Below are 27503 nucleotides of genomic sequence, written 5' to 3'. Positions count from 1 at the left end.
CACGCAGCTGTCATAATTGGGAATGCAACCGTTTGGATTTGGCCTCTAGCCTCCAATCATCATTATCATTGGTTAATGGATGCACACACACTCACCTTTCCAACTTTCATAGATATTCCATTTTTGGGGGTATATAAAACTGAGGTCGACCCAAAGTCAAACATCAAACATAGTTTAGCTCTTAGGCTTTTAACAGCTAACAAAAATCTACAAATCTCCAAAACATACCCCAAGCCAGGCAATAATGTTCAAATACGTAAGTTGTAACAGGAGGAAATTTCGAGTCGTGGATATTGACTAGTTCCTTTCCATTTGCAGCAACTCGTCGTGCTTGCTGCCGTTGTTTTCCTGGGCACCTCGCATTCAGCACCATCAGATTCCGCGGATGCGCACGCCGAGATTCGCAGCTATGTGAATGAAATCAAGCAGGATGATAATAGCTACAAGTACCAGTTCGAGACAAGCAATGGCATTGCACAGCAGGAGCAGGGAGTGGGCGGTTACTATGCAAGCGGCTCATCGCAGTATTACACGCCGGAAGGCCAGCTCATTCAATTGACATACACGGCCGATGAGAACGGATTCCAACCGCAGGGTGAGCATCTGCCAACACCACATCCAATTCCTGAGGCGATTCTCAAGTCATTGGAATGGAACCAAGCCCATCCCGAGGAAGAGGTCGAGGAGCATCATCATGGACATGGTGGCGGCGGCCACTCCTTTGGCGACCAGGGCCATCAATTCCCAGCATCGGGTCTTCCCTACGAGAAGAAATTTTAAATTGATGCACTCTGCCCTTAACATGTTCATCTTGTAGTTTAAGTCCGCCTCGCTCTATCTCTCTTTCTTGGCCTTCATGTGTTCGAGTGTGTGTGTGTGTGTGTGTGTCGTGCTGTGTGTTGTGATATGCTGTGTCTTTGCATATGCTTATTGCGTGGCCGAGGCAACAAACATGAGCAAACAATCAGAGCGACTTTGACAACTTTGACTCTGGACCTGAAGCAGCTGCTGGAGCTGGTGAGCTGAGGGATGCCCACGCACATGTCGGGACATGCACTCTCACTCACACATACGCACACACGCACATAGGCACATACAAACACTTACATTCGCTTTGTACATACATATATAAAAAAAAACACACCCACATACAAACATATTTAGTCGTCCGCTCCTGGGCGCAGTGTGTCCTTTGTCGGCTCTCGTTGACGTTGACATTTATTGCCAGAGATAATAATAATGTAATAAAAGAAAAAATACAATTTAATATTGTTGTTTATACTATGTACGAATGGCATTGCTCTTGCCTACCGACACCATATGGCCAACAAACAAATCCACCCAACAACCCACAACACGACCAGCTGCCTCATAATTCGCACGTTTACAGGGTTCTTCCCCGCACAATAACTTACATACATATATATCAGCATATATTTAAGAGTATGTTCATCTGAATTTCGTGTAAATTAAATTATAAATTCGTTTACTATTGTTGTTGCCGCTTGCCTTAGTATTAATTTGCATTCGAGTTTTGTTTGACTGGATTGACTCGTTTAATGTTGCAACATCGAGTTTGCTGCTCTTCATTGCGTCGCGACTCGATTCAATTAACATGCCAGCGTTGATTGTCTCTTGAGTGATTTTCAGTGTCTGGAGTCACATTTGATTTTGGGTCATCGGCAATTTGTCTCTTTTGGGTAGAGTAGCTATGGTACTTAAGCTACTATGATATGAGTTTTGTAGACTACCAAATATTTAAAAGATGGACAGATTGAGAGATATATCGTTGTATATATCATTGGTAAGCGTAGTTAAATCTCGCAGCGCCATTTGATAAGTCACAAGTTAATCTTTTGTTGATAAGTATGTCATTTATCTAGGTCGCTCATCAAGTTTGATTTACATATTGAGTGTTTATTGCTGATATCGAGGTTTTGTATTTGGAATAGTATAAATACTGGAGATAACGAGCAAAGAGTTCATATTAAAACTTACAGACTAAAGCTAGCATCATGTACAAAATTGTAATTTGCCTTGCTATTTCATTTAATAATCCTGATTTATATTGATTGATACATATTTTATTGACAGTTTCTGCTCGCTGCACTCTTGGCTTGTGCCGCCGCCGCTCCCAGGACAGAAGCTGACGCTAGTATTCAAGTTACAAGATTAGAATCAAATGCTGATCCGGATGGAAACTACTCCTACAATATTGAGAAAACCGATGGCAGTGCTGTCAGCGAGACAGGACAAGCCGGCCACTCTGCTGTCGGAAGTTTCAGCTACACTTCACCTGAAGGAGTTCCAGTCCATGTGAGCTATGTGGCTGATGAAAATGGCTTCCAGCCGCAATCTGACTTGCTGCCCGTTGCACCACCAATCCCATTTGAAATACAGCGTGCACTTGAATACATTGAAAAGAATCCCACGCCCGAGGAACAAGAGGATAGACTTCGGCGTCAACAGCAGTATTAAGCGAGTCATCAAATAACAATAGATCTAAGCTGGGTATTAATTTTTCCCATTTTTTATTCAACATCCATTGAATTTGTACAAATAAACTACGGCACATAATCGTATAGTTTGCCGATTAAACGCTGCTAATTGAACTGATTTCCTGTCAATTCATTATCAATTGCGCAAAAACTTAATTTGTGTCTTAATGACAGTCGAGAAACCACCAAATTGCCAACAGCTATATGTATATACCATAAGCAAAGGCCTTGTGCGCCTTAACGATGAGTGCTACACCGTGCAAGCAGCGCACAGTGGGACCAAATAACTCTAAATGTCTAACTGACATAACTTCGTCAAAATTGAATGGATTTTGAAATCTAATACCTCTAGGATCGTAGTTTGAGCAGTGGATAAATGCTACATACAAAGCTCGAAATTTATGCTGAAGTTATACACTTAACAAGTGTTTATAGAGTTTGTTCATATAATGAAAAACTTCAATAATTTTGAATTTGATTTTAGTGCTTCGTTTTTGGAATATATTTGCACCACCAACAGTAATATATGATTTCACAGCCGACAGTTCATGCAGCTCCTTTGTTTAAATGGGATTTCATTAAGAATCTAACAGGAGTATTAGCGCACTAACATCCAATCGCACACACGGATAATCACACACACAAGCACAAGCAGCGCACGCAACGAACTGTGGCAAATGGGGGGAATCGCAAAACCAGGCAAATAGTCTCCCCATATCAATTAGACATGCTCGGTGGCGGATATGAGTAGTTAATTAAAAAGATTAAGGCACATGTGGAAATTAAATATATTTGTGCAAACACACATATCTGTGTGGATATATTCTCTATCTGCTATAGGCGTTATATAATAAGTGGGTGTCCGTTACAATTGGGTTAGTATAAACTTGTGCAAATAAACACCCAAGCAAGTATATATAAACATATTAGCATATCTGATAGATTCAAGCATTTGGCTGATTTTTGCATAAATATTTTTAACGTTTGTTAACACTTGTGTAAATTCACGTTCAGAGGCCCATTCACAGGAAACGAAAGGTAAACACAATCGCTCTTTATATGTTTCGGTCGTTCGCGTCCCTATTCTCTCCGTCCTACCACAGGTGGGTCGTGCTCGACTGCTGATGCTGCTTGTCGTTCGACTTCCTGCAAAAACAATGCCTGCCTGCTGTGTAATCAAAAACTTCTATTTAACATTTTATTTTCAACTTGATGATAAATGCTTTGTGGAAATGTGGGCCCTATCTGGGCAACAAAAGCGTTCCAAATTTTATATGCTGGGCTTGACAAAAGTGTGTGTGTATGGGTGTGTGCGTGTGTGTTAATATCTGATAGCAGTCCTTTAGCACATGATGTTTATACATTTCAAAATAGATGCGTTATTATCATTTGTTTTGTTTTTCATATTTGTATGTGTACTTATACATTCATACATATTATTAAATAATACACAACTGTTCAAACAATATATATTTTCTCTAAACTTGATTTGCTTGTTTGCTTAAATACTGTTGGAAAACCTTCCTGGGAGCAACAGTTACAATGTTAATTGAGAAGATAAATATGTGATTTTTATTATCAACTATACCAATTGTTACTTTTTGTTATTCTTTGCCCACGCATAAAATTCCACCTTTCAACAGCTATGATAACAGGATCGCATATAGACAAAGGAGCAGAGGGATTGAATTAGAAATAGAGAAAATATTGTTAGGGGCAGCCCACTTGTGCCTGTTAATATGCAAACAGGTCTCTCTGTCTCTCCGAAATGGCTACCATTTGTATTTACCTACATAGTAGTGGTAGTATACAGGGCCCCAAATGTTCATATTTAACCAAAGAGAAAAAAAGAGAAAAATAGCTTTGTTTGTCACTCCTAGCTGGATTCTGTTTTTGGGGTGCGCCTCAAGGGGGGGATATGGTTTTTGTAACGGCATGTGTCACGTAGCCGGAAAAATATGCGAGCGAATGACCGAAAATGATACGGCCCAAAAGCACTACTCGGAAGTAGCTATTGCAAGAAATGGGTAGGCAAAAACAAGCATTTCAATTAAGCTAAAAGTGGATAAAGCAGCATTGAGAAGGGCAAGGGTTTTTGGAACTTTTATTGTGTACTTGGTTGCACGACCGTAATCTTTAGCATTTCATTTAAGCTGAAATTTTTTTAAACACCCATTAAAACATATTTCGGAAAACATGGGATTTGGCAATATAATACATTTACTTTCAGTTTGTGACGCTGGTCTACTTCACTTTTCATTTGGACTGCAATATTTCCAGTTGTACAGCAATGCGTTGAGCTATATTAATAACAATAGTTGACTGCTGGAGGCGATGACAGGGCGACCAAATGAAAAATAATCTCAAGCAATAATTGCTATAGAAAACTTTTTGGCTAGTCGAGGCGCAATACAATGAACGATGCCAGGAGCTGTCGACAGCAAAATAGCAGTGCAGACAAACGAAACCAATTTATTTTTAAGTAAAAATCAATAGCCAAGAACCAACACACACAGTCAGTAATGGACGCACATCCGACACTAACGTCGTCATCGTTGCTCCATTAAAAAGTTGAACTGTGAACTGTGGTGTAGTGCCCTTTTGGTCAGCCCCAAAAATGTAATCCAGAAAAAAACGCCAAAAACCATCAACGTGTTACCTGCAGTAAAGATGCCGCCCAATTGACACGTTCCACATTTCGTGAGAGTCATCGCGCTTATGTTTTTTTATTTAACAACTCAACAATGTGTAGAAAAACTTGATGATAAAACATGCATTTGACAGGCGGTGAAATTCAATAACGCTTCATAACAGCTCTTTCGGCTAAACGGTTTCTCCTCCCTTTTTAGCAGCTGCCCTGAGCGATCATAAATTATTGCAATTTAACTTAAATCAATGGACACAAAGTGCTAAATTAAATATTAATCAGGTACTTTTAGCATAATTACTTCTATATAACATTAAGAGCCACCAAGAGGAGTGCAATTAAGATTACCTGCACTCTGTTTCATTGTGTTGTTGCCGGCGAATTTTCCACCTATTAATGCACAATGGAGGATTAACGAGCATTTTCACACACAACCTCGTTTGCATGCAACAAACAACAGTGGCATAACAGCGGCCTGTTAAGCTTAACAGCGCACAGGAAACGCGCCATTTAAATGGACAACATGGCGCTCCTCGGGCTTTCAGTTCCCTTCCGTTGACTACTCGTGGCTGTAGTGCGACGCCTCGTCGCTAGTTTAAAAACGAGAAAGAAAAAAAATACGTCGTTCTTTTGTGTGCTAATGGAGTACGTAAATATTCATGCTTGATAAGCTACTCTATGCGTCCTGCTTGGGATATCTTTCGTTTTTCTGCGTATTGCTGTTGTGCTTGGTTTGTGTGTGTGTGAGCGCAAAACTACATTAAAAAGTTCACAAACAAATTGCATTATTTCAGTGCTACAATATATTGGCGCGCGTTTTTTTAAAGCTCCTGCCACAAAGAACATAAAGTATGCACATGCACGAAAGTTATATATGTATTAAGGGTATGCATACATTTTTTACTTACACCAAATAAATTAAAGTCCTTATCCGTTGTGGTTGTTGTTGTACATTCGAGGATTCGCCAGCATGTGCATATAAGTGTACATATGTGGTATCGTTTATTAAAAAATTTCCATTAAAATTCTTGAAATGATTGCGGTTGCGATTTACGATTTACGGTCCGATTCGTAAGGCCACTTAAAGTCGATTGTTTGGATTTTACTTTTGGGATCCTTAACACCTGGCTTGGCTTGGTTTGGTTGGGCTTAAGGCGTTGAGACGACGTTGCAAATTAGTTAAAAGCACTGCTGACTTACAGTAAGTTTAGGCGCATTAAGGCATTACCCGCAAGGCAAGAGGGTGGGCATTGGGGTCACATCCTGATGCTAATGCTGATGCCGCAGTCAAAGTTGGGTCGTTCGTTGGCATATTGGTAATGTGATTTTCAGAGCACTTTTGTTCACGCCCGGCGACACATGTTGTGGTTCACACACACACTCAAACACACACACACACATACACTAGCACACAAACTTGAAGCAGTGTGTATGGCCCGAGGGCGGTATTTCCATATCTCCGCTCGATTCCCTCCTTTGTGGCTGACCAAGTTTCTGCTGCAACTTTCGTGTCAAGTAATATACATAATTCTATATATAGATATATAGATGCCATATAATATGGCAATACAGACAGTGTTAAAATGCTCCTTCACTGCCCTAGCTAATAATGCCCTTAAATTGTATTGCTGGTCAGCTAACTTTTCCTAAGGCCACTCAGCCAATTTAATCGATATATGGTAGCAGCAGCAACAGCAGCAGAAGCCAACAGTTGGGAGCTTGCCACATACGTGTACTTATATGTAAATATTTGATGTCCATTTTTGGGACAGTTAGCCGTGACTTGGCTGCCATTCAGGACACGCTTGATTTGAAGCACACAGCCTGCCGCATTTTGACTGTAAGCGGGCCATTTAGTAAATGGTGATGGGACACGAACAGCATCCGACGCCAGTCAGCATTAAATCTGAGTTCTTCCAATCCATCTGAATCAGCAGCGGCAAAAGTGAAAGTGTGCTCTGGTCAAGCACCGTTGCGGCGACAACTAATTAAATCTAATTGCGTCTGGCTAATGTCCTAGTCCTCACCTACACTCAGCTAAAAGATGTTGGGGAAAAGCAAATAAAATAATGGTATGTAGAAGCTTAAAATATATTCAAGCAATTTGCACAAATCTTTATAGTACTATTAAAATTAACTGAAATTAAGGTGCATAATAAGTCTGTCTATTTTCTATAATCTGTGTTACATTTTATCTAAGTGTACTAACTTTCTGACTGAATACCTGACTAATTGACGGACTTGAAGTTGCGGTTGCAAGTGTTTCTTGCAATAAATTGTTATTTAATTAGTTTTCATTGCTCGTCAAGCTACCCACGCATAGCCAGAGTTAATAAAGTAGGCGACTGTTTACCTGCCGTGTTGGGGATTTTCTCAACACCCCATCGATCCGACGACGCTTCAGGTCTCCACTCTCTTGATAATATTCACATTTATTGGCTTTTAATTAATGAGAAATTGTTGGGGATTATGAATACTTGTGAGCAGCTATAGCGAGGCAATTAATTTGATTATAAAAACGTTTTAAATTCTCTGCCTACTAATGAGATCTTCTTGCTAATAGAGCCTTGACTGAAATGGAATGATAGCCATCGCCCTGTGATTCGTGTTAGTTATAAGAGAGCGACAGACATGCTGTCAGTATGTCATTCCTTGGAGAGATTTAACATGTTAAGCGTTACATTAGCCCCATGCGTTTTCTGTTTTCATTTCAATTGTCAAGTGATGCTATAGTCAGGTTTGTTGCCTCCCTTTTATCATGTTTGTTCTGTGTGTGTGTGTTGATTTTGCTCGCTATTGGTTTGTGTGCAGGACTATTGCAGTTACATATAATATATATATATATATATCTGTTGCTATACAATATACAACGCTTTCATAGCAAACAGTTGCATTCATCATGGCCGGGTGCCGTTCATTGACTGACTTTGTATTATTATCCTCCACCCTTTTGTATCCTCGAACAATGCACATCATGTCATTGATATCTGTGTTTATGTTTGTGTATTCTTACACGCCTGCAGACAACACACGCAAACGAAGAATGTTGGCCCTCATCACTCATTGCCATTGATGGCTGTTCGACTGGTTATTGCTTATTGATATAAAATCTGATTATCTATTCTGCTTTCTCTGCTCTCATGCAAAATTCCGATATCTTCTTTGCACGTGCATTCAAGTGTACCGGCTTAAAGTAGCCACTCCCACTCCATACTTGAGCCAACCATTTTCTGCACGGTGCAATATAAACGTTGTCTTCCACTTAAACGTTTGCTTGAGTGCTAAATGGCCTTTGAACTTATGCTCAAGTGAGTATAAATAGTGCATAAAAATACAAGCTATATGTGTTCTCAGAGAGTACTTCAATTCAATTCATTGGAAAATCCTTAAGCAAAAAAGGTGTTGGTTTTTTATTGCATTTTTAGAGAAAATCATTATTAACTTGTGAAAATCTGGTTTCCAAATTGAACTGTATTATTATTTTTAAAGTCAGAGCCTTATCAGTAAGCCATTGCAATTCAGATGAAATTCGAAATATCATCGCGATTCTAATTTGAAATGAATATTGTCAAACTTATATCTATGGAAAGTCCTAACCCATGCCTGGGAGCACATGATTCTTAACTGATGGCTTACTTAATGACAAGTAACCCTTTTAGGCTTTAATCAAGGTATATCAGTGGGGTAGTCTCACAGTTGGTTACTTATATTAATATTAACACCGTAGTCTGGGATTTGCGGCAATTGAGTGAAACCATAGTGCCACCAAATTGCCAAAGAAACCGCAGACCACAGGAGGCAGTCAACGGCTGCCAGGACATTTAAACTAAACCAAGGAGAATACGAGCATTAGCAGTTAGACCCGACGTAGGCGCTGTATTTTCTTAATTGTTAACGTCTTAGCATTTCATTAAATTGCCCTCTTGGGATCTTTAAGCTTGTCAGCGTGGAAGAGTAACAAATTGAGCTTCATGGCAGCAACAAATAATTTGATAATCATACAAAATGATTTCAAAATCAACAGAAATTCAAAATGTCTCGACTCAGGCGCCAGAAAAAACACATTTCTAAATTATGTGTACACACGAGAGTGGGTGTGCTTGAGTGTTTGTCTATTTCTAGAATGTGTGTGTGCGTTTGTCACATTTTTATGACTTTAAGTTGAAAGAAGCGAACAAGTCGCTTGTTGATTTCACAACTTTTTCGTTATATGTTTGTGAGCTTGAAGGAAAATCAGCTTGACATTTGTTTTGTTTGTTTAACTTCATGTCAAAGCTAGACACACACACACACGCAAAGACACTTTATGTACACACTTACTTACTCACACAGCACAGCAAATGTGTCAAGCAACTCGAACTTCAACCCGAACTCGAACTTGTCCTTGTTCTCTTAATGTTGTTTCCGCTCCTAAGTCCTTAACAGTCGCTCTCGCTGTTAAGTTGTGCGCCTGCGCGAAATCCTCGTCAATTGAATTTCATAGTTATTTCCTTGCGATGGCTGCAATACGTTTCAGATAAGGACGCGTCGGGCTACTGGTTAGAACACTCCAACGCCCATTTACGGCAATTTAAATCTCAAGCGACGGCACACTTAAAGAATATTACGTATTGCGGGAAAGCAAAACAAGCTCATTCAACCGGCCCACAGGACAACGACTCCTCGTGCGTTAAATGCTGTTTACGGGTTTTTCGCCCAAATGTTGATGGCTTGCAAATATGAGTGTATAAAAATGTAAGTGTGTGTGTGTGACTGTGTGTGTGTGTTCTTTTTGTGTGTGCATTAGTGATGTATAAAGTGTCAGCAATAGAAGAAACACATTATAATTGCGCAGGACAAGCAATTTGGTTGATGTCCACCATCCAGGTGAGCAGCAATTTGTGTGCTTCACATAATGGAATACATTGTTATCGACAGATAGGCGCCATTATTCCATTCGCCAGTTCCTAATGCAATTTGGGACTATTTTATTTTATTTATTATTTGATTTGTTGGTCGCCTCTGGCACAGGTCAGCCCCTACCACACCCATTTTATCTATGTACCAGCATTGGACATGACCAAATATTTATTTTTTTTGTTTTTGTTTTTTTTTTTGTTTTTCTCGTGTTGAATGTCGTGACCAGCTCTCGTCCACTTGGCCTATAAAAAGCTCGAAAGCATTGGGTTACCCCACTTAAACACTCAATTTTTTTAACGGCCCAACTCTTGAGTGCAGAACGCTGTGGCTTTTGTCTCTTACATTTATACACTTTTATAGTTGAGCTTTAATCGAAGCACTTGGAGTTTAAGCACCGAGCACCTCCCACTCAGGTCCTTAAACAAAGCTGTAGGCCCTACCGCCAAAGGAAGCAAGTTTGTCAAGCGTAAAAAAATTTAACTGATTAAGTTGCTACATAACGAAAAAAAGAGCATGCATTGCAAAATCTGGCTACAAAGCAAACAGAGTACGACTAAAAGTGAAACTCGCACAGTATTTTGTTTGTGCTCTCTCGTATGTAAATATGTGCTCGAGTATTAGGAGCGTCCTGTGCCCTGCTTGCACACTTCGCTTATCTAAATTGTTTTATGGCACACAGCTCCCACTTGTTGGGGGCCCAGCCCATTAAGCACCAGCCGCCCACACATATCATGGACAATTTTTCAATGTCATTTGAAGGCAGCAAAAATTTTGACATTAGCCATTAATAAATTAGCTAACATTTTACATGTCTCTCGACTAATTGAATATATGGGAGAGAGTTGAGCGTGAGTGCTTTGAAGTAGAAATGAAAACCCTCTGATTTTGTAGCACCACAAATCAAAATCACAGCCCCCTGAAATCTGAATTAAAAAGACTGCCGAAATATCAACGACAGCAGCTGTGCATTCGCGCGAAGTAATTTTATACGTAGCTTAAACTTTAACACCAGAGCAATCCTTTTGTTTCCACCAACGCGATTGGGACGCCTTTTCGCCGCTTTTCACACATCCTTTAGCGATTTTGGTTGAGTTTCGGTTGAGAAGACAGTGGAAAATGGAAAGTAAAGACTGGGGGACCCTTATATAGAAAAGTACGCCTCTGCTGTATGGGGGCGTGTGTTGCCATTTTTGGAAAGTCTTTTCAACAATTCTCAAAATGTTTGGTAAATGATTTTAGGGTTCGTTGTGGTGGATGCTTGGCAGCTGTCGTTATTTAAATACCCTGTCCTTGAGAACTCAATGGAAGGTTGGCGTCTTTGGTGAAATACTACGCAAGATAATAAATAATTTATGTCTCAACACCTTACAGATTAGCATCAAGTTCTCTCACTCTGTTTCATTTGTTAAGATTAAGCTATTATCTTAAGTATAAAAGACATGAACAAAGAACAATAGGAGAGTTTATATGATTCCCACAGCACAGGGTGACTAACAGTCGATCATTGATGCTTATCCAATTATTTTTCTGTCTGTTTTGATTTCTTAACATGTGTTGCCGCCGTAAACCATTTGATTTTTGGGCAAGCACACACCCACACCCACGCACACACACACACACATAAACCCATCACACACACCCTCAATCACACACACACAAATACAACTACAGTTGCAAGTTTGTTGGGTGAGAAGTGTATTATGTCTGTTTGTACATTGTTATGAATTTTCGTGGCAATTCCAATGATTACATATTGCGTTACATATTTGTAGGCTTAACCCAAAAGGTAAAGCTTTAAAATGCCAGTCGCCTACAATAAAAGCCTCTGCGACTTGTAGACTATAAAGTGGCTTTTGTGATACGGTTACATGTCCCTATCGCTATTTAAGATGAAGAAACAAAGGTTTCTCTTGGCGAGATTGTTGTTTTTCATCACTCTTGAGGCAGGTGGCAAGCTGGCAAACGGCTGATCTGATTTTTAAGCAGAAACTGAGCTTAAATTTTAAAAACATTTTTAGCTTGAGCTGAAAGACACATGTCACATTTTGGCAGTTAGAGAGAAGTTTTTAGTATACAAAACTGAAAAGTTTGTGATGATAATGAGAAATAAATTAAATAAATAAACAAAGATAAGCCCATTTGAAAAGAATGATAGAAAACTAGATGGAGACTAAGATTGGGGCGGATTTATATATTTTGAATGTGCACTCGACATACAAATATAGTCCACTGAAAGCAGGAAAATTATCGTCAGCTATTTTGTTTTTTTAAGCTGTTAATGGTAACTATGGAAGCTTTATTCATTCATTAGTTTATAAGGCTAAAAGTAAAAACAATGAAGATTAACAAAACATTTGCATAGTCAGCGTTGCTTACTCTACAATCTAATTTTTTAGTTCTTAGAATATGCCAGCGTTTTTCCAACTTCAGCCACGAAAGTGGGCGACTGCACAGAGATGGCAGCCAGTAAATTATCACATTATATTTATGCTTGCCTTGTCGTTGACTCGGCAAGCAATTAGTGTAATTACCAAATGAATTTTTGTAGTTGTGACACAAGCAGAAGCACGACAGAAAAGCGCAATTCTGCTGTACTCGGCCGTGTTTTTATGCGGCTGACTCAAATTGATATTAAATTGTTTTTAATTTGTAAGCAGCTTACGGACTCTCTTTCTGTGGTTAACCGCGAGGGTAGACAAGATAGAATGTAGGTTAAGTTTTGTCAGCGACATTATAATAACATCCATCATTCAGGACTAGTAGTAGGATACTATATAAATGGATGATAGGAAACAAATGTTAAGACTGTTCTTTGCTGTGTAAACACGGCCCACTTTTGGTTGCCGAATAATACTATGGTCTGCTGTTGTTTTTATTGGGGTGATTTGATGGTGCGCTTTTAGGGTCCACATAAAACTGGCCTTTGAGGGCCATTTGGCGAGCTGATTTTACCACGCGAACCCATATCTAAATGTAAGCATGTATATATGGACCAATAATAAGCCATTTCGTGCACATAATTGGCAGGGGCAGACGGCCATGTAAATAGCCATAATTAATGTATACTCCTACAATATAAACATAAATGTGACCTGACCAAAATACAAAAAAGTGGCCAAAGCTCACAAAATAGACCAAAAATAAAAATAAAAGAAGAAAGAGAAAAGAAAAACACAGTAACAACGGAAGCTTCAAGGCGGCAGCTACGGAAATTGTTTGTCATCGTATTTCTGGGTGCGAGTGTATCTGTTTGTGTGTGTACAACGTGAGAAAGTATTTGTATGGGTGTGTGTGTGTGTGCTGAGTGCGTAATACTCACTCGGGCAAGTATGCAATAAAGGCTATTTCTTCATTGATACGCAAACAAGCAAGCGATTTGTAACGATATGGATTTTCTCTTGATATATATTCATTATACTGAAATTGCGTATATACTGTATACTGTATCTGTGTATTTTGTAAACGATGTCTGAGCATCGAAGGCATCGAAAATTGCTCGAAAAGAGAAAATTTGTGCTTTTTTTGTGGGACCTCAGCGTCATTCGCTGATTGCGTTGTCTTAATCGCATTGACAGCCAACGCATCCTGCGGATATTTGCAGGCGCTCGCTGATGGCAGCCCACGAATGGAGCGAAAAACATTCCTACTCGAATATAACGAAGAGAATCGTCTGCACGTATCCTTGCAATAAGTGAAATTCAAAAATGCTTAAACGAAAGTGCCTTACCACTTAGTTACAATTCGATGAAAGCTCGATCACAATATAACCATTGAAGACTAATTACATTTGCATTTAGTACCATTTTGTAGTAAAAGCTACTTGGAATATTCTCACAATCATAAAATTCTCAAAACAAAGCATAGCCCATTTGGCTCTTCCTTTTTATGTAGACTTGCAGACTGAGCGTTTAAATTAAATTTGATTAAAATTTAGCTCCTGAGCCTCTTATATATATATATATATATATATATATATTTTTTTTTTTTTTGCATATTGCTAATTTATTCCTTGTGACTGGGTATCGTTAAGGTTTTTGCATAATTTTGAGACACATTGAGCCGCTGGCCAAAGGCATTCCCCGAAACTTCAATCAAGCGCAAAGCCTTTTTATATTTGATAATAGCGAAATTAAATGAATGCAAAATGTTGTGAAATTTGGTTGGCGCTGCACAAAAGATGTCTCGAATTTATGCGCTCCACTCTCTCGAGGGTGCCATTGTCATTGCCAAGTGGTGACAGCTGCTCCATTCAGTGCCCATTGTAGTTGTTGCTGTTGTTGCTCTTGTTGCTGCTGTTGTTGTTAACTTGGTTGTTCTGCTTCTGCTTGTGCTGTCTGAGAGTCTTTTGTGTTCGACGCTGCGACGCTGTGACGTTTTTATTACAAAGGCTCATGAATTTTATTTAGCACGAAAATAGCAGCAGAGGGGTGGGGGATTTCGTGGGGGTGGAGGGGTGACACTGTTGCCAATTTGATGGGCATTTTTGCCGGATCTTTGCCTTGGCCTTGGCTGCACCATGAAGAAGGCAAATGCCGTGACAGAAAGCCAACAAGCGGGTAGCAGTCAAGAAGCCCACACAGCAGGAGGAGCTCGAAGAGCCTCCTGCTCCAAAGAAGGCAACCAAACTATGCGCCCAAGATTACAAAAATTGTTTACACAATGCGCTGCCCACCACAACTCTAATTAAAAAAGTTTCACGTTTAACCACTTGAGTTGGCAGCACACACACACACACACATGTATGTGTGGCATGTGTGGTATGTGTGTGCTCTGGTCGGATATGTGTGTATTAGTGCGTGGCTAGACAATCAAAACTTTTGCTCAAGATATGTAACAACTTCAAAGCTAAACCCAAGCCAACAACTCAGAACAACCGCGAAGCGCACGCTGCTAAACCTCAGATTTCACGGCTCCATCCCTTTCAGAATCCCTCTCTCTCTCTCTCTCTCTCTATCTGTATCTATTTGGAGCAGCTTCCGCAGCGACTATAAAATTAATGAAGCGCCTCAGCTATGAACATACAGCTTCAGGCCACAACAGAGACATTAAAGTCCTCTTTGCTACCAGTTGACATGGCTGAGTTGTTGTCGTGCTGCTGTCTCATTGCCGATGCGTATTTAAATATGCGCATAAAAGCTACGGACGCTAGTCAGGATTTATGCCCAGCGGGGTTCCCTTTTTTGGGGAGCGTCTTGCCCCATTTTGTGGCTAATCTCTGATGTACACTTAATTAAGTGGCACGCTTGCTGATTGCCGACGATCTACGACAGCCACTGGGTGGTCAACCCTTTTCATACCCTAAGAAGCAAATAGGGTATATGCGCTTTCAATTAAAATGTATATTAGTATATCATAGATTTAGACAGGTTTTTGTCATATCATCATAGTAACAGTTGAAGGGAAATACAGATTGATTTTGACCTTACGAAAGGATATACATTTTGAACCTTAAGTAACCATCGAACTTTAGCAGCCATGTGCCCGGCCAATCCAACTAATAAGTATCTTGCGTTTCTAACACACCATTGCCAACTATAATTGGCTCGGATATTGTCGAGATAGAGCAATTTTTCTCAGTTGCGGTGGGCCCCTGGGGGTATGCCTCAATTTTTTTTACTTGACAGCAATTTAGCCAATGCAGCAACCTAATTAGAATATAATGATTAATATAAATATTACTACTAGATTGTTTTGAAAAGAGACTGACAACCGGAAAATCTGGGTAAGTTCTTGAAGAGCAGCATTATTAAATTGTCAAATGTATAATTTAAAAATTGTTCTTCGTAGTGTGAACTTCGGAATGTAAACAGGTATTTATTTTGGCGATTTCAAATATGTAATGTACTGCAAGTTGACAATCGAATTGCTTAATACAGATAACAGATAATGATCTGAATTCAAATACGTCCATAGGTTAATGCTGAGTGCAAGTTGTTGAGCACTTCACTACGGAAAAATGTCAGATGTTTTTGCATCTTAATGACTTTGCCTGATACCCTTTTGCCTCTTTGTGTGCACCGAATTCCATGTAAATTTCATATAGTAAATCCAGTTAGTGTGCCAGGCAAATGTATTATGTATTTTTTTTACAATTTCATTGCCCGCATTTTTATCCCCCTCGTACATGCGGCAAACAAATTGCCAAAAAGCAAACGCTAAAAATGCATGAGCAAGGAGGCGGAATCACCAAAAGGGGGCCAAAGGAGCTCTGTTGCTGGCGAGTGTACACAAAATGCTGTAAAATTCAGTAAAAGTTCACAGCAGCTGCAACTTTGCAATGCATGTAAAAAAAGTGAGCTCGAAATTGAGCGCAGCTCGCAAAAAGAAACGCAAAAAATACTTTCAGTAACTTGGCCAGTTTCCACTCATTTTACACCAACGCTACGATGGCTGCCATGAAGCAATCAATTTGAGCGGCGTGCGTGCTTTCCCTAACGTCAATCTGTGGGATTTGCAGTCGACCAACACCTTTGACAAGGACCTCTCAAAAAAAAAAAACCCGGACAGTTTAGACCATGTTCGTAATTGCTTTTAAACGAAATTCCTTGTCCTTGGCCGGCAGGGAATGACCATTCATCAATCAAGCAATACTCAAATTTATCTAAAAACCAAAAAAAAAAAAAAGAAATAATAAAAGGAAAAAAACAAACAACTTTTGATAAACATCTGCAATTAGTTAATTCGTTAGTATTCAATAAACGTGGAATGCGAACAAGGAGCGTGCAGACAAAAACCATCACCATCATTAGTACTCCGAACTTGCGCATTTCATTGAATCAAGTAATATACACTTGTCATGCAATTGAATGATTACGATTACGGCAATCAAAACAGATGAACGCGAACAGCGCATTTTATGTAAATTGCATGCGAAAAACCACAGTAAAGGTTACGTGTCAATAAACTTGTGGAGATAAGGTCACGCTTGAATTGATAACAGTTGAAATGTGGAAAATATCTCCATTGGATATTAATATAACGCATTTGCCCTGTGGTCTCATAAATAATGCTCTCACAGGAATTGGCAAAGCCACTGAACTTATATAAATAACATAATGGTAACCGAAGACGTTTAACATTATTAGATTTCGAAATAAATACAATAGAATCATTTGAGTTAAACCTCGGAGCGATGCTTCTTATCGATTCAGAAAGATGTCTAGATTATTTCATTAATTACAATTTCCCTTGAATGATTGAAGGTATATTGACACTTGAAGGAATGTTAGCTATTGCGAATGGTCACATCAAAAACTTCGACTACAGTCAAAATTTCAAAATCTATTTAATGATTTACCAATTAAATCAAAGCGAATCGTATAGAAGTTGTGCTGTCCAAGTACGTGGTATATATGTATGTTTAAAAAGTTACTTTTAAACTTTGGGCTTGGGGCTGTATTTGTTGTTGGGTGGCGCCTCAATGTTTTAAGTGCTGCTTAAACTTTTAATTATTACTCACTTGCGACGTTGAATTTGTGCGAGATGTTGCAAGATTAAAAAGTTTGTAGAGTTCAATTATGTATGAGTCACAACTGTTTTTGCGCTAATTTTCGGCGTAAAATGGTTCCCTAGTGTAAACTTTGGGCAAGATCTAATCGATTTATCTCAGCTAGCTTTTCTTTTAGTTTCGACGTCAAAACAAATATACGTCTTTTAAATTTCGGTTGCAATGTTTAAGACGCGCTTCAATTTCAGCTCACTCCATCTTGAGAGGGCTGAAGACAGACGTCGTTTCACATATCGTACCTTTATCCAGTTTATAATCTTTCAGCTGCTGGCCTTAATGCAATGGTTGATATTAGTTCTGGTCCAGCCGGGGTAATCTAAAATCTACCTATGCTCTCTGTGCACAAATCTCGTGATACTACATTTACAGATCCAAGACTGAGGAACTGGTTCAGCGGCATGAGCCAACTCTGATATTGTTGTTCTTCGTGAGCATGCTGCTATTGTTGATATTTGCTTTAAGCAACGAAATACGCTTATTGTCCTGCATAAGTTTGTTTATTACCGTGTTTGTAATCGAGAGTCTGGTGTTGGCCATGGGCTTACTGGCTGCGAAGACTAATTGCGTTCGTCTCTTGATCAGCTTTGTATGCGTTTCGATACTCATGATTTTAGCTACGATACTGGCCCTATTTTGGAGTGTAAGTAGTCATATATATATATATATATATAAACAACATTCAAGTGACGAATCCTTGTTTTGCAGTATGACATCACAAAGCATGCATCAGTGTTGTTTCTGTGGGAATTCTGTGTGTTTATGTTAAGCATCTATGTTGTCGCCTTTTACATAATCCTCAAGCTAAGTTGGGTATATTTTGTCTACACAGCAGTCATTGTCATCATGGTGTTGCCCGTAAGGCTTGCTTGCTTATTTTTACACTTCCCTCTAATGACAATTGTTTTTTATTTTTACTTATGACCACCCAACACACAACAATACAACAATAAACCGCAACTAACATGCCACGACCACAATTGCACTCGCCACATTTGCCACTTGCAGATTCTTGTGTATCATGTGCAGACGATTGTTGGTAATGGTGAAGTGCGGGCCAGTTTGCAGGATGACAAGTTTGCTGCGTTGTTATTGTTCCACGATTTTCTGGGATTGTTTATGCTAACCTTTTACTGGTAACCCACCCGCGGCAACAATCAATAAAAGCCATGTTTCACACACGCTGTTTGAGGGCACATTCATCTCTCTCTCACTCTTTGTCTCTATTGAATCTCTTTCACTTGCAGACATTTGGACATTCGCCATAGGTTTGTAGCCGGCATTGGTTTCTCCATGCAGCCCGTGGGTCCCAATTGGTGCAGCATTATGTGATCCCGACACCGTATCAGTCCGTCCCCATCACAATCCCTCGCAAAGGACGCTAGATATGCACGCACAGTATCCGTCGCACAATTCGGTTCTGAGACGCAGCTTTCATAATCTGGAATGGTGTTGAGTAGGATAAGTAGTGGTCAAGCGAAGCCAGTTAAGTGCACTCAGTGGCAGTTTGTCAATGAGTCATATTACCAATCCCATCCACTCTCCCCATTGCATCCTGCCAATATGGCCGGTAAATGCGATAGATGCTGCACGGATGTCCATTGCACTTTGCCGGATTATTGGCTGTCGCTGTCGCTGCAATGCACTCCAGACAATTCTCGCTGAGTGGCGGTGTTCCCAGTGCAGCTAAAATGAACGATTGGGTCGTTATATGCCTATCGAACAAGTTTGAAGAGTTAAGTCACAAGAGAATTACATATAAAATTGTGTTTGTAAAATCATATGAAGTATTACTGTTGAAGCTAATCTGTTATTAAAAATGTATTGTTTTTCCAAATGGGATCAGCTTCGTCAAAGTGAACACAGTACAACATTTTAATCGCTGTTAACATTTTTAAGTCCCTATTTGTAACATAACTTACCCACGGCAGGTGCGCTGACCACTTCAAAAGGAACTGTCACCTCATTGACATCGTGCTCCTCCGTCTCCGCCTCCGTCAGATCGATATACAGACGCCCGAGATGATGATTTTGTTTTAAGTGCATGTAAATGGCAACCACAATTAGCACAAGTGCAACAATAATGCCAGCTGTGCTCAGCAACTTCCGAAGGCTACACTTTCCGTATGATGCCTCATTGTGTTGCTGCTGCTGCTGCCGCTGGTTAGTCGTAGATAGTTCCACCTCAACGTAAGAGGCAGTACTATTTAACGGAGTCGTTGACATTTTGGCGCACTGCTATGCTCGGGGAGCCAATAAAATTGGCGTTCTAATTCTACGCTTGTCAGCGCGCAACTGAATTGACGGTCCATTTGTGACTCAACAAATGCACACACAGTCGAAAAATATCATGGAAACATTTTCAAAGTCGAGCGGTTTCATGATAAGTAAGTCAGATATTTAATTCTTATTTTACGAACTTAAATCCATGTATAAAATAAAGTCAGCTTGAATACGGTAACGAATAACTATAACATTTATTATACATTAAGATACATTAGGATGAAATTGCTACAAATCATTTTCGGTTATACTTGTATTAAGAACGTTATTCCCTGAGTGTAATAATACTCGTACTAGATTGATACTAGCCGATAACCCCTGAAAATGCTCTCAAATACTTGAATATTTTGCTTTACTCACATCGATTTATAATCTCTCTTGAGTTCGGTAATTGATGCTGGCTGCTTGTCTGCGGTCTCAGAGCGTGCTTTCTCACTATCTCGCCAGCTCGGAGCTTATCTGTTGAGTTTTAATCAGCACATGTGTTATTTTGAAGTATTTCTTGGACATAAGTTTTCATATGATTGTCAAGCTGGGTCGGACATAGTTTTTGCACGCTCACGATGACTATGTCGTCATGGAGTCGCCCGTAAGGCTACTTGGCTTATTTCTACACTTTGTTCTAATGACAATGGTCTATTTTCACTTGTCACCAACAAGACAACAACGAACAAGAACTGACATGCCTCAACCACAGTTGCACTTGCCCTTTGCCACTTGCAGACTGTGATGCACATGATAGCAGAGGATTCGTGGATATTGGACATTGTTCCACGGATTTTCTGGTATTGCTTGTGCTAACTTTTACTAGCTACTCACCCGCGGCTACAATCACTAAAAGTTATGTTTCCCATAAACTGCTGAGCAGCGTATCTATCTATCTTTGGACAGTGACTGGTGGAAGTTTTACGCCAGTGATGGTTGTCAGTCTTTCGCTGCCAAAAAGAGCATAATTACATGATCGTTACACCTTATCTCATCGAGACCAATACATTGCAAAGGAAGCATTTTACCCTGATGCTAAAATGAGATTTTTCTGGGGACGCAATAAGTTTCTGCTTGTAATTGAACTTACGACGTCTACCACTCACTAGACCCCACCAGGTTATTAGGAGACTCCTAAGAACAAAAGCAGCTTTGCACACCACAGAGCACGTCACATGTTCCACATCAATATGGGTATCATCTCTATTTATCGTTGACATATTGGTACTCTACCCTGCCCGGATACTGAATGAAATTGGCGTTCTAATTCTGCGCTTGCCAACGCTCAACTAAATTGGCGGTCCATTTGTGGCCCAACAAATGCAGAGGTACCAGTTAGGACTCACAGAAAAAAAACAGACAGGAAATGTTGTACTCAAGGTACTAGTTAGTAAAAAACAGAAAATTGCATCGGAAATGTTTGACTCAATGTCGAAAAAGAATTATGTAAGACTCTTTCAGAATAAGTAAAACAGAAATTTAGTATTTCTTTTATAAATTAAAATCTATTGTGATACAAATTGAATATCAACTAAAAATCATCTTGAATGCAGACTAGTAAATAATAGATCTAAAAGAGTGATGTATTCATATTTAGATATGTTGATTCGGTATTGAATATACTTAAAATCTTAAGATGAAATGCTTAGAAATTTAATTTCAGCTGTACTTTAATGAATGAGTAAAATTGCAAGGCTGATACTGGCCAATAACGCCGGAAAATGTGCTCAAATACTCAACGATCGATTATCTCTCTTGAGTTTAGCACTCTCGCCTTAGCTTTTGGTAAAGCAATAATTGACGCTGTCTGCGTGTTTGCGGTCTCAGAGCGTGAATTCTCTGTCTCAGCAGCTCGGGGCTTATCTGTTGAGCTTTAAACCGCAAACATGTTGTTTTCAAATATATTTGGCTATCTTTGCTGGCTCTCACCTCACTCAAAATGTCTGTACTCTTCTCGCCATGCTCGAGACACATAAAACGCAGATGTGCGGGCCAGATTAGGTGTCGATTGCATTTGCTATAGCTCGACATCTTGTGGCAAGTTTATATCGGAGTCGTGGTTTGCCACTCAATCTACTTGCTGGGTGGGGCTGGCTGGCTGGCTGGAACACCTTGCGCATTTATATGCACGTACTGTAAACGAATATGAGAAATTGTTCAGCACATTTTCGAGCATGTGGCATGTGGCATGAGGCATGAGGCATGACCATGGACGTCGGCCGCAATTGAAGGGGAGCTACGATACTAAGTGCCATTGGGAACTTTGAATAATTTGTGTGCACACACAGAAGACATCAATCGTTATTTGGGATTCGCAACTTGACTAATGCATTGGGTTTATGCTCACATGTATTTATATATGTACACATACTATATATTTCCAAGGGTCTTCCTATCTGCATTTAATTTAAGCTTTCGATATATGTATGTGAGATGATACTAGAATCCTCTTACAAGCTTCTGACAAGGTGCAAAGCTAAATGTGCACTATCATTCAGTTGATTGTTTTTGTATGCCCTGTGAAAGAAAAAAAAAACACTTTTTGAAATGTATGTTTGCAAATGTGAAATCAAATGTTATTGAAAACTTGAGTAGATAAAGTCCAGACCACAAACAGCAAGAGAAACATGTGTACCTAAATTTAAAATTAATTGAAAATAGATCTTTAGCTGTAATGAAACTGAAAGAAAAATAATATGATCAAACAACTATTATTAGCTTTAAACTATTCATTTTTGGCTTTGCACGAAATATCCAATGCATATCCAATGATTCTTTTCCGACCAAGGTTATTTTTTTTTTTGGCATTTTCACCCGCCCATTCATCAACAGTTGTTTGTGTGTTCTTCGCACATTTGCTGTGTTTCTTGGCTTTTGTGCGAGTTTGCCTTCAAATATCATCATTGTCTCGGGGCGTTTCCGTTCCTGTTAGTCAAAGTAATTTGCGTGTTTTCTTACAAAACACATGAGAATGGCTCCGAGCCGGGCCAAAAAACTGAAATTCAATTATGATACGATTTCAAATAGTGCTTCTCTAAATGGCTTTTTGTTCTCAACGCTAACGGCTGCCTGGCTGCCCGACTGGCAACAATGGGGTGTGGGTGGTTGTGTGGGAGGAAAGGGTTGTTGTCGGCAAGGTCGTTGGGGCGACCGAGTTAGTGTGCATTACAACCAAACCAAACCAACTTAGTTATTATGTAGCGAATTTGTGGTTTCTTGCATATTTTCCAAACGAATTAATCTCAACAGCGTTGCTGGCATTTAACATTGCTCGAGTGGCGAAATTCTAGCTGAGCACTTGCTGCACTCGATTACGGGCCGGAACAAAGCGGTTTGATACCGTTCACTGCCTGCATTTTGAAGTGGCATCAAAATGTGGGACGAGACAGGGTGTTGCTACTTGTATTGTACCCCGAACACGTAGCGAGCTGAAACAAAGTTAATTAGATTTGGTGCAAGATGGTCATTATGTAAGCCAAATGGTCCTTAGTTGAGAGCCATTTTAATGGACGACAGCACAGTGCAGTCAATTTGAAATTTGTATGCGCCATTTTTATGTGGCTTACTCGCCCGGAATGGTCATTTTCCATGCAACGACCCTGACACTGGCACCTATCTTCCTATAGTCCCAATGTAAGTCAGCTCAACTCTTGGCTGTTCTTTATGCACTTCGCGTAACGTTTTTATATCCTGCAGCCATTAATGAATGGCTGAAAAGGGTATCGTAAAGTTGGTCAAATAGCCTAATACATTGGATCAGAAGGACACATTTCCGGGTCTCTAAAGTTTGTTTATTTCAGTGACTATCAAAGCAAGACATGAATTAAATTTACATCTGCCCTCTATAGAAAAGTATATATTTTGACTGTTTGCAGAGTGTGTCACCATCGAGCACACTCAACGGAAGCACTCTTACTTTGTTATATTCACGAGTTGTCGAGTAAAATGTATGCATATTCTATCTTGCAGATAAACAAGGATAAAGTAGGATAACAGCAGGAGTGGCCAAAGCAGCTTCAGGCTGGCAGCAAAAGTTCTATTATTGAAAGGTTCTATAATCTAGATGTATATATAAATGCAAATGACGACAAGCTGCGACAACCATAAAGTTGACAGATTGCAAATGCAGATCGCATATAGAAACTGACTGAGAGGAGCGCAACAGGAGAGAAGCGGAAGCTGAAACGAAATTTGTGGCTGCAAAACAAGTAATCAAGTGCAGGGTGGACACGGTGGAAGCAGAACGACAAACTGACCCCATTGTATACACTGCGTATGCTTAATAAGAGGGTGCGTTTGCGTGTGCGTGTGCGTGTGGAGAGTGTGGGACAGGAAGTTGACCATTAAAGTGGCGGAAATGACAGAGACAAAATGTATCGTTGCAAAAATTGGTTTTGTGCCCGCAGCAACAACAACAACTACGTTGATGTTGCACTAAACGAGTCCGGACTAACGTCAACGCCACCGATACCCCCACCGCCCAACAACACCAGCAATAGCAACAGTAATAGCATCAATAGAGCACGAAACAAGGCCAATAGCAATCAGCAGCCAAACGCAAGCCGATCAACGCCCACCGATGAACCACCACAGGCAGCTCATGTGGTTACCTTCCTGGATGATACGCCAAGTGGCAGCCACAATGGTGGCGTAACCAGTAGCCGTATTGTGACCACTGCTGAGCTGCATCAAGCACACATGCTGGAGCACCACTCTAATCTGGATGCCATCGAGCAGGCCGATGATTTTATCTACGGTCCGGGGGCAGGACTCTCACTATGCGATGATAGCCTGCCCTCGGCGAAGAATTGCTATAGACTTGTAATGCTCGGGTAAATAACAGAGAAACCAAAAAAAAAGAAGAACATTAGTGTTAAGGAATTTTTGAATTTAATTAAAAACGTACTGTTTTATTGGAATTTGTATAATTTGTTTTATAACCGTAACAATTACTGATTCTAATCAAAACTGCTACTCTGCTGACTTTGTCCTCTTTTGTACAGTTCATCACGTGCCGGAAAATCATCGATTGTGGCACGTTTCTTGGGCAATCGGTTTGAGGAGGCATATACGCCAACTATTGAGGAGTTCCATCGTAAATTGTATCGCATACGAAATGAGGTCTTTCAATTGGATATTTTGGATACTTCTGGCTATCATCCGTTTCCCGCAATGCGTCGTTTGTCATTTCTAACGGGTAAGTCGCAAGTCATAAGTGTGTGTGTTTGTGTGTGTGTGTGTGTGTGTGTGTGTGTGTGTGAGTGTGTGTGTGTGTATGTCAATCGCCGCAATCATATCAAATGCACGTTTCATCACTTAAGCTGCCGAGTGTCTGGCGCTATTTAATGTGCTATAAATTATCATAAGAATCAGCCACAGCTGCACAGTCTGCCGTAGTCAGTTATTGCTACACACACACACACACATACATACACTTGCACAGCGGGATTTCGATAGTCCCCATGTGTGTGGGAAAAGGACCCAATAACAAGGCAATAAATTTACATTAAGTTAATCAAGTATTGTTAAATATTTCATTCGCTATCTTCGACTTACATTGCAGGCGATCTGTTTATATTGGTATTTAGCATGGATTCGCGCGAATCCTTTGAGGAGGTGGTGCGTCTGCGAGAGAATATACTGGAGACCAAGTGGGCGGCGCTCAATCCTGGCTCAGGTTTCAAAAAGAAGAGCTTACCGAAAATACCAATGATCTTAGCCGGAAATAAATGTGATCGTGAATTCAAGTGAGTTACATTTTAATATTTGTTGCATTGTATTATCAGAATCGTCTTTAATAAATGGATATTTTTGAACAGAACCGTGCAGCTGGATGAGGTTATGGGTTATATAGCTGGTCAGGATAATTGCTGCACTTTCGTGGAATGCTCGGCAAGGCAGAATTATCGTATCGATGATCTCTTCCATGCACTGTTCACCGTATCCAATCTTCCGCTGGAGATGACACCCAATCAGCATCGACGTCTCGTGTCTGTCTTTGGGGCACCCTCGCCACTGCCACCGCATGGTTCTGTCGGCTCCGGTGGCGCCAAAAAGAATGCGCTGTCCATCAAGCGTCGCTTCAGCGATGCCTGCGGCGTTGTCACTCCGAATGCGAGACGTCCTAGCATCCGTACCGATCTCAACCTGATGCGCTCCAAGACGATGGCATTGAATGAGGGTGGCGAGGGGGTGAGAAATACATCCCGCTGGAATCGCTGCGTCCTTATGTGAAACGCTTTCCGGACAGACTCTTGGCGTCCATGTGATAGTAGTGAGAAGGCCAGGAGAGAGATAGAGAGAGAGAGAGAGAAAGAAATAGAAAGAGAGATCTTAATTTTAAACGCAGCGTTTGTGTGATTTCGTTATGTAATGTAAATACTTGAGCACATACTTATACATTAATAGGTAGGGGTACATGTATGTGGCTTAGGCAAGCAAATTATATTATACATATATGCATTTTGCATTTTTCGCATTGTTATTAAACTATTGGCAAGGCAAACAAGTTAAGTATAGAATACATATTATGCACAATTAATCACAGTTTCCACCCAGTTTCCAGGCCTACTAAATACTACTCTAAACAGACCAAAAGCTAATTTACTATTCTGCAAACAAAAACTCTTTAAATTTGTATATTTTTTTGAAGGTCACATATTTATTTAATTGACGCACCTAAACCAAATATGCAGGCGACAATAATGTTAGAAAGTACTTGGAATTGGTATTTGTTATTCGACTCGGTTTATATATATTTAGAACAAATGGAGAAGATGTGAATAGCTCATAGCTAATTTAATTGTTATTGTTGATTGTTGTTGATGTTATCACATTCTGTTCAGGCGCACACTTAACACACTTTCCACACCGAAAATATCCAACTTCCAACTTGCATATCAGCAGAAAATCACCGATACCGAAAAACTACAACTCTGGTCCAATAAAAAACACTATTGTAAAACTTGTACACCGACAAACCGAACCTTAGGCAAATGAGAAATAGTTCAAGCTAATCTATTCTAAAAACTAAACATATACAAAGATAACATATGAGTATATATATTATATACTAGAAACACATACATCATTTATACATACATATAGTGTTAAACCGAATTTATGTGTAGTAAATTCGAGTTTCAATTTAACCTAAGCAACAGCAACAATTTTCGCGAGTTTAACTTAAATATTTAACTAAAGTATTATGGGTAAAGGAATTAAACAATTTGCATATGAACCAAAGACCAAATTAACATTACTAAATATATACAAAACATATACCAATACTTATATGCCTAATATATATACTAATATTTAAACTGATCAAAAGGCGTTAACATAAAGTTATTTAAAATTTCGACGCGATTATCGCATTATTCCAAGAAGTGCAAATATTTACAATTTTCATGAATGGGACTTACGAATCGATTTGGGGTTAATTTTTTATTAAAAAATAACAAACTTTAACAATTAATGGGCAACCGGCTCGAAACATATTTGAATTTGTTAAGTATAAAATTTACATTTTAATGCTTTGGATTTGCATTGTTTATTATGATCAAATAAAATTTCTGAAATTACAAGAATATTTCAGGTTCAAATGGGCGTTGAAAGCTTTATTCACATTTAAAGCTTTTATGGAAGGAAACTTAACTAAAGCTTTCAATTTTGTTGCTGAGGGATG

General features: G+C 39.6%; 5 protein-coding genes across 7 annotated transcripts; 4 read left to right on the top strand and 1 right to left on the bottom strand.

The window, feature by feature from the left end:
- The first annotated feature begins 244 nt into the window (after positions 1 to 244).
- Positions 245 to 780, top strand: LOC6557445 (pupal cuticle protein Edg-78E). Its single transcript, XM_001983743.1, has 2 exons — positions 245 to 256; positions 319 to 780. Exons 1-2 carry the CDS (start codon positions 245 to 247, stop codon positions 778 to 780), a joined length of 474 nt encoding a protein of 157 aa, XP_001983779.1.
- A 1235-nt stretch (positions 781 to 2015) lies between these two features.
- On the top strand, positions 2016 to 2478 carry LOC6557420 (larval cuticle protein 3). Its single transcript, XM_001983744.1, has 2 exons — positions 2016 to 2027; positions 2095 to 2478. The coding sequence occupies exons 1-2, from the start codon at positions 2016 to 2018 to the stop codon at positions 2476 to 2478; spliced, it is 396 nt and encodes a 131-aa protein (XP_001983780.1).
- A 3266-nt stretch (positions 2479 to 5744) lies between these two features.
- LOC6557035 (GTP-binding protein Rhes) lies at positions 5745 to 27297 on the top strand. Of its 3 annotated transcripts, none has more exons than XM_032742872.2 (5): positions 5745 to 5790; positions 23786 to 24648; positions 24820 to 25013; positions 25380 to 25563; positions 25636 to 27297. In XM_032742872.2, the coding sequence occupies exons 2-5, from the start codon at positions 24188 to 24190 to the stop codon at positions 26048 to 26050; spliced, it is 1254 nt and encodes a 417-aa protein (XP_032598763.1). In that variant the 5' UTR covers positions 5745 to 5790; positions 23786 to 24187; the 3' UTR covers positions 26051 to 27297. The 3 variants fall into 3 exon arrangements, with proteins under 3 accessions (XP_032598763.1, XP_032598764.1, XP_001983782.1); XM_032742873.1 differs by lacking the exon at positions 5745 to 5790 and adding an exon at positions 9710 to 9879; XM_001983746.2 differs by lacking the exon at positions 5745 to 5790 and adding an exon at positions 9710 to 10011.
- Positions 17680 to 18688, top strand: LOC116806468. Its single transcript, XM_032742874.2, has 4 exons — positions 17680 to 17862; positions 17921 to 18191; positions 18257 to 18406; positions 18557 to 18688. Exons 1-4 carry the CDS (start codon positions 17714 to 17716, stop codon positions 18686 to 18688), a joined length of 702 nt encoding a protein of 233 aa, XP_032598765.1. The 5' UTR covers positions 17680 to 17713.
- Positions 18728 to 20126, bottom strand: LOC6557404. The gene is made up of 3 exons (XM_001983745.2): positions 19471 to 20126; positions 19076 to 19234; positions 18728 to 18989 (listed from the first exon to the last, which is right to left on the bottom strand). Exons 1-3 carry the CDS (start codon positions 19772 to 19774, stop codon positions 18772 to 18774), a joined length of 681 nt encoding a protein of 226 aa, XP_001983781.1. The 5' UTR covers positions 19775 to 20126; the 3' UTR covers positions 18728 to 18771.
- Positions 27298 to 27503: the final 206 nt, after the last annotated feature.

This window comes from Drosophila grimshawi, unplaced genomic scaffold (genome assembly GCF_018153295.1).
Source record: "Drosophila grimshawi isolate 15287-2541.00 unplaced genomic scaffold, ASM1815329v1 contig_44, whole genome shotgun sequence".
NCBI lineage: Eukaryota > Metazoa > Arthropoda > Insecta > Diptera > Drosophilidae > Drosophila > Drosophila grimshawi.
Note: the sequence above shows the minus strand (reverse complement) of the source record. Positions and strands in the feature narration are given on the sequence as shown.

Coding starts and splice junctions, on each gene's coding strand:
- LOC6557035 (XM_032742872.2), top strand. CDS start 24,188: ATGTATCGTTGCAAAAATTGGTTTTGTGCCCGCAGCAACAACAACAAC. Junction 25,014..25,379: donor TCGTTTGTCATTTCTAACGG/GTAAGTCGCAAG, acceptor CTTACATTGCAG/GCGATCTGTTTATATTGGTA. Junction 25,564..25,635: donor AAATGTGATCGTGAATTCAA/GTGAGTTACATT, acceptor ATTTTTGAACAG/AACCGTGCAGCTGGATGAGG.
- LOC116806468 (XM_032742874.2), top strand. CDS start 17,714: ATGTTTAAGACGCGCTTCAATTTCAGCTCACTCCATCTTGAGAGGGCT. Junction 18,192..18,256: donor TACTGGCCCTATTTTGGAGT/GTAAGTAGTCAT, acceptor CTTGTTTTGCAG/TATGACATCACAAAGCATGC. Junction 18,407..18,556: donor TTGTCATCATGGTGTTGCCC/GTAAGGCTTGCT, acceptor TGCCACTTGCAG/ATTCTTGTGTATCATGTGCA.
- LOC6557404 (XM_001983745.2), bottom strand. CDS start 19,774: ATGTCAACGACTCCGTTAAATAGTACTGCCTCTTACGTTGAGGTGGAA. Junction 19,235..19,470: donor GGTCAGCGCACCTGCCGTGG/GTAAGTTATGTT, acceptor CGTTCATTTTAG/CTGCACTGGGAACACCGCCA. Junction 18,990..19,075: donor GGGGAGAGTGGATGGGATTG/GTAATATGACTC, acceptor ACACCATTCCAG/ATTATGAAAGCTGCGTCTCA.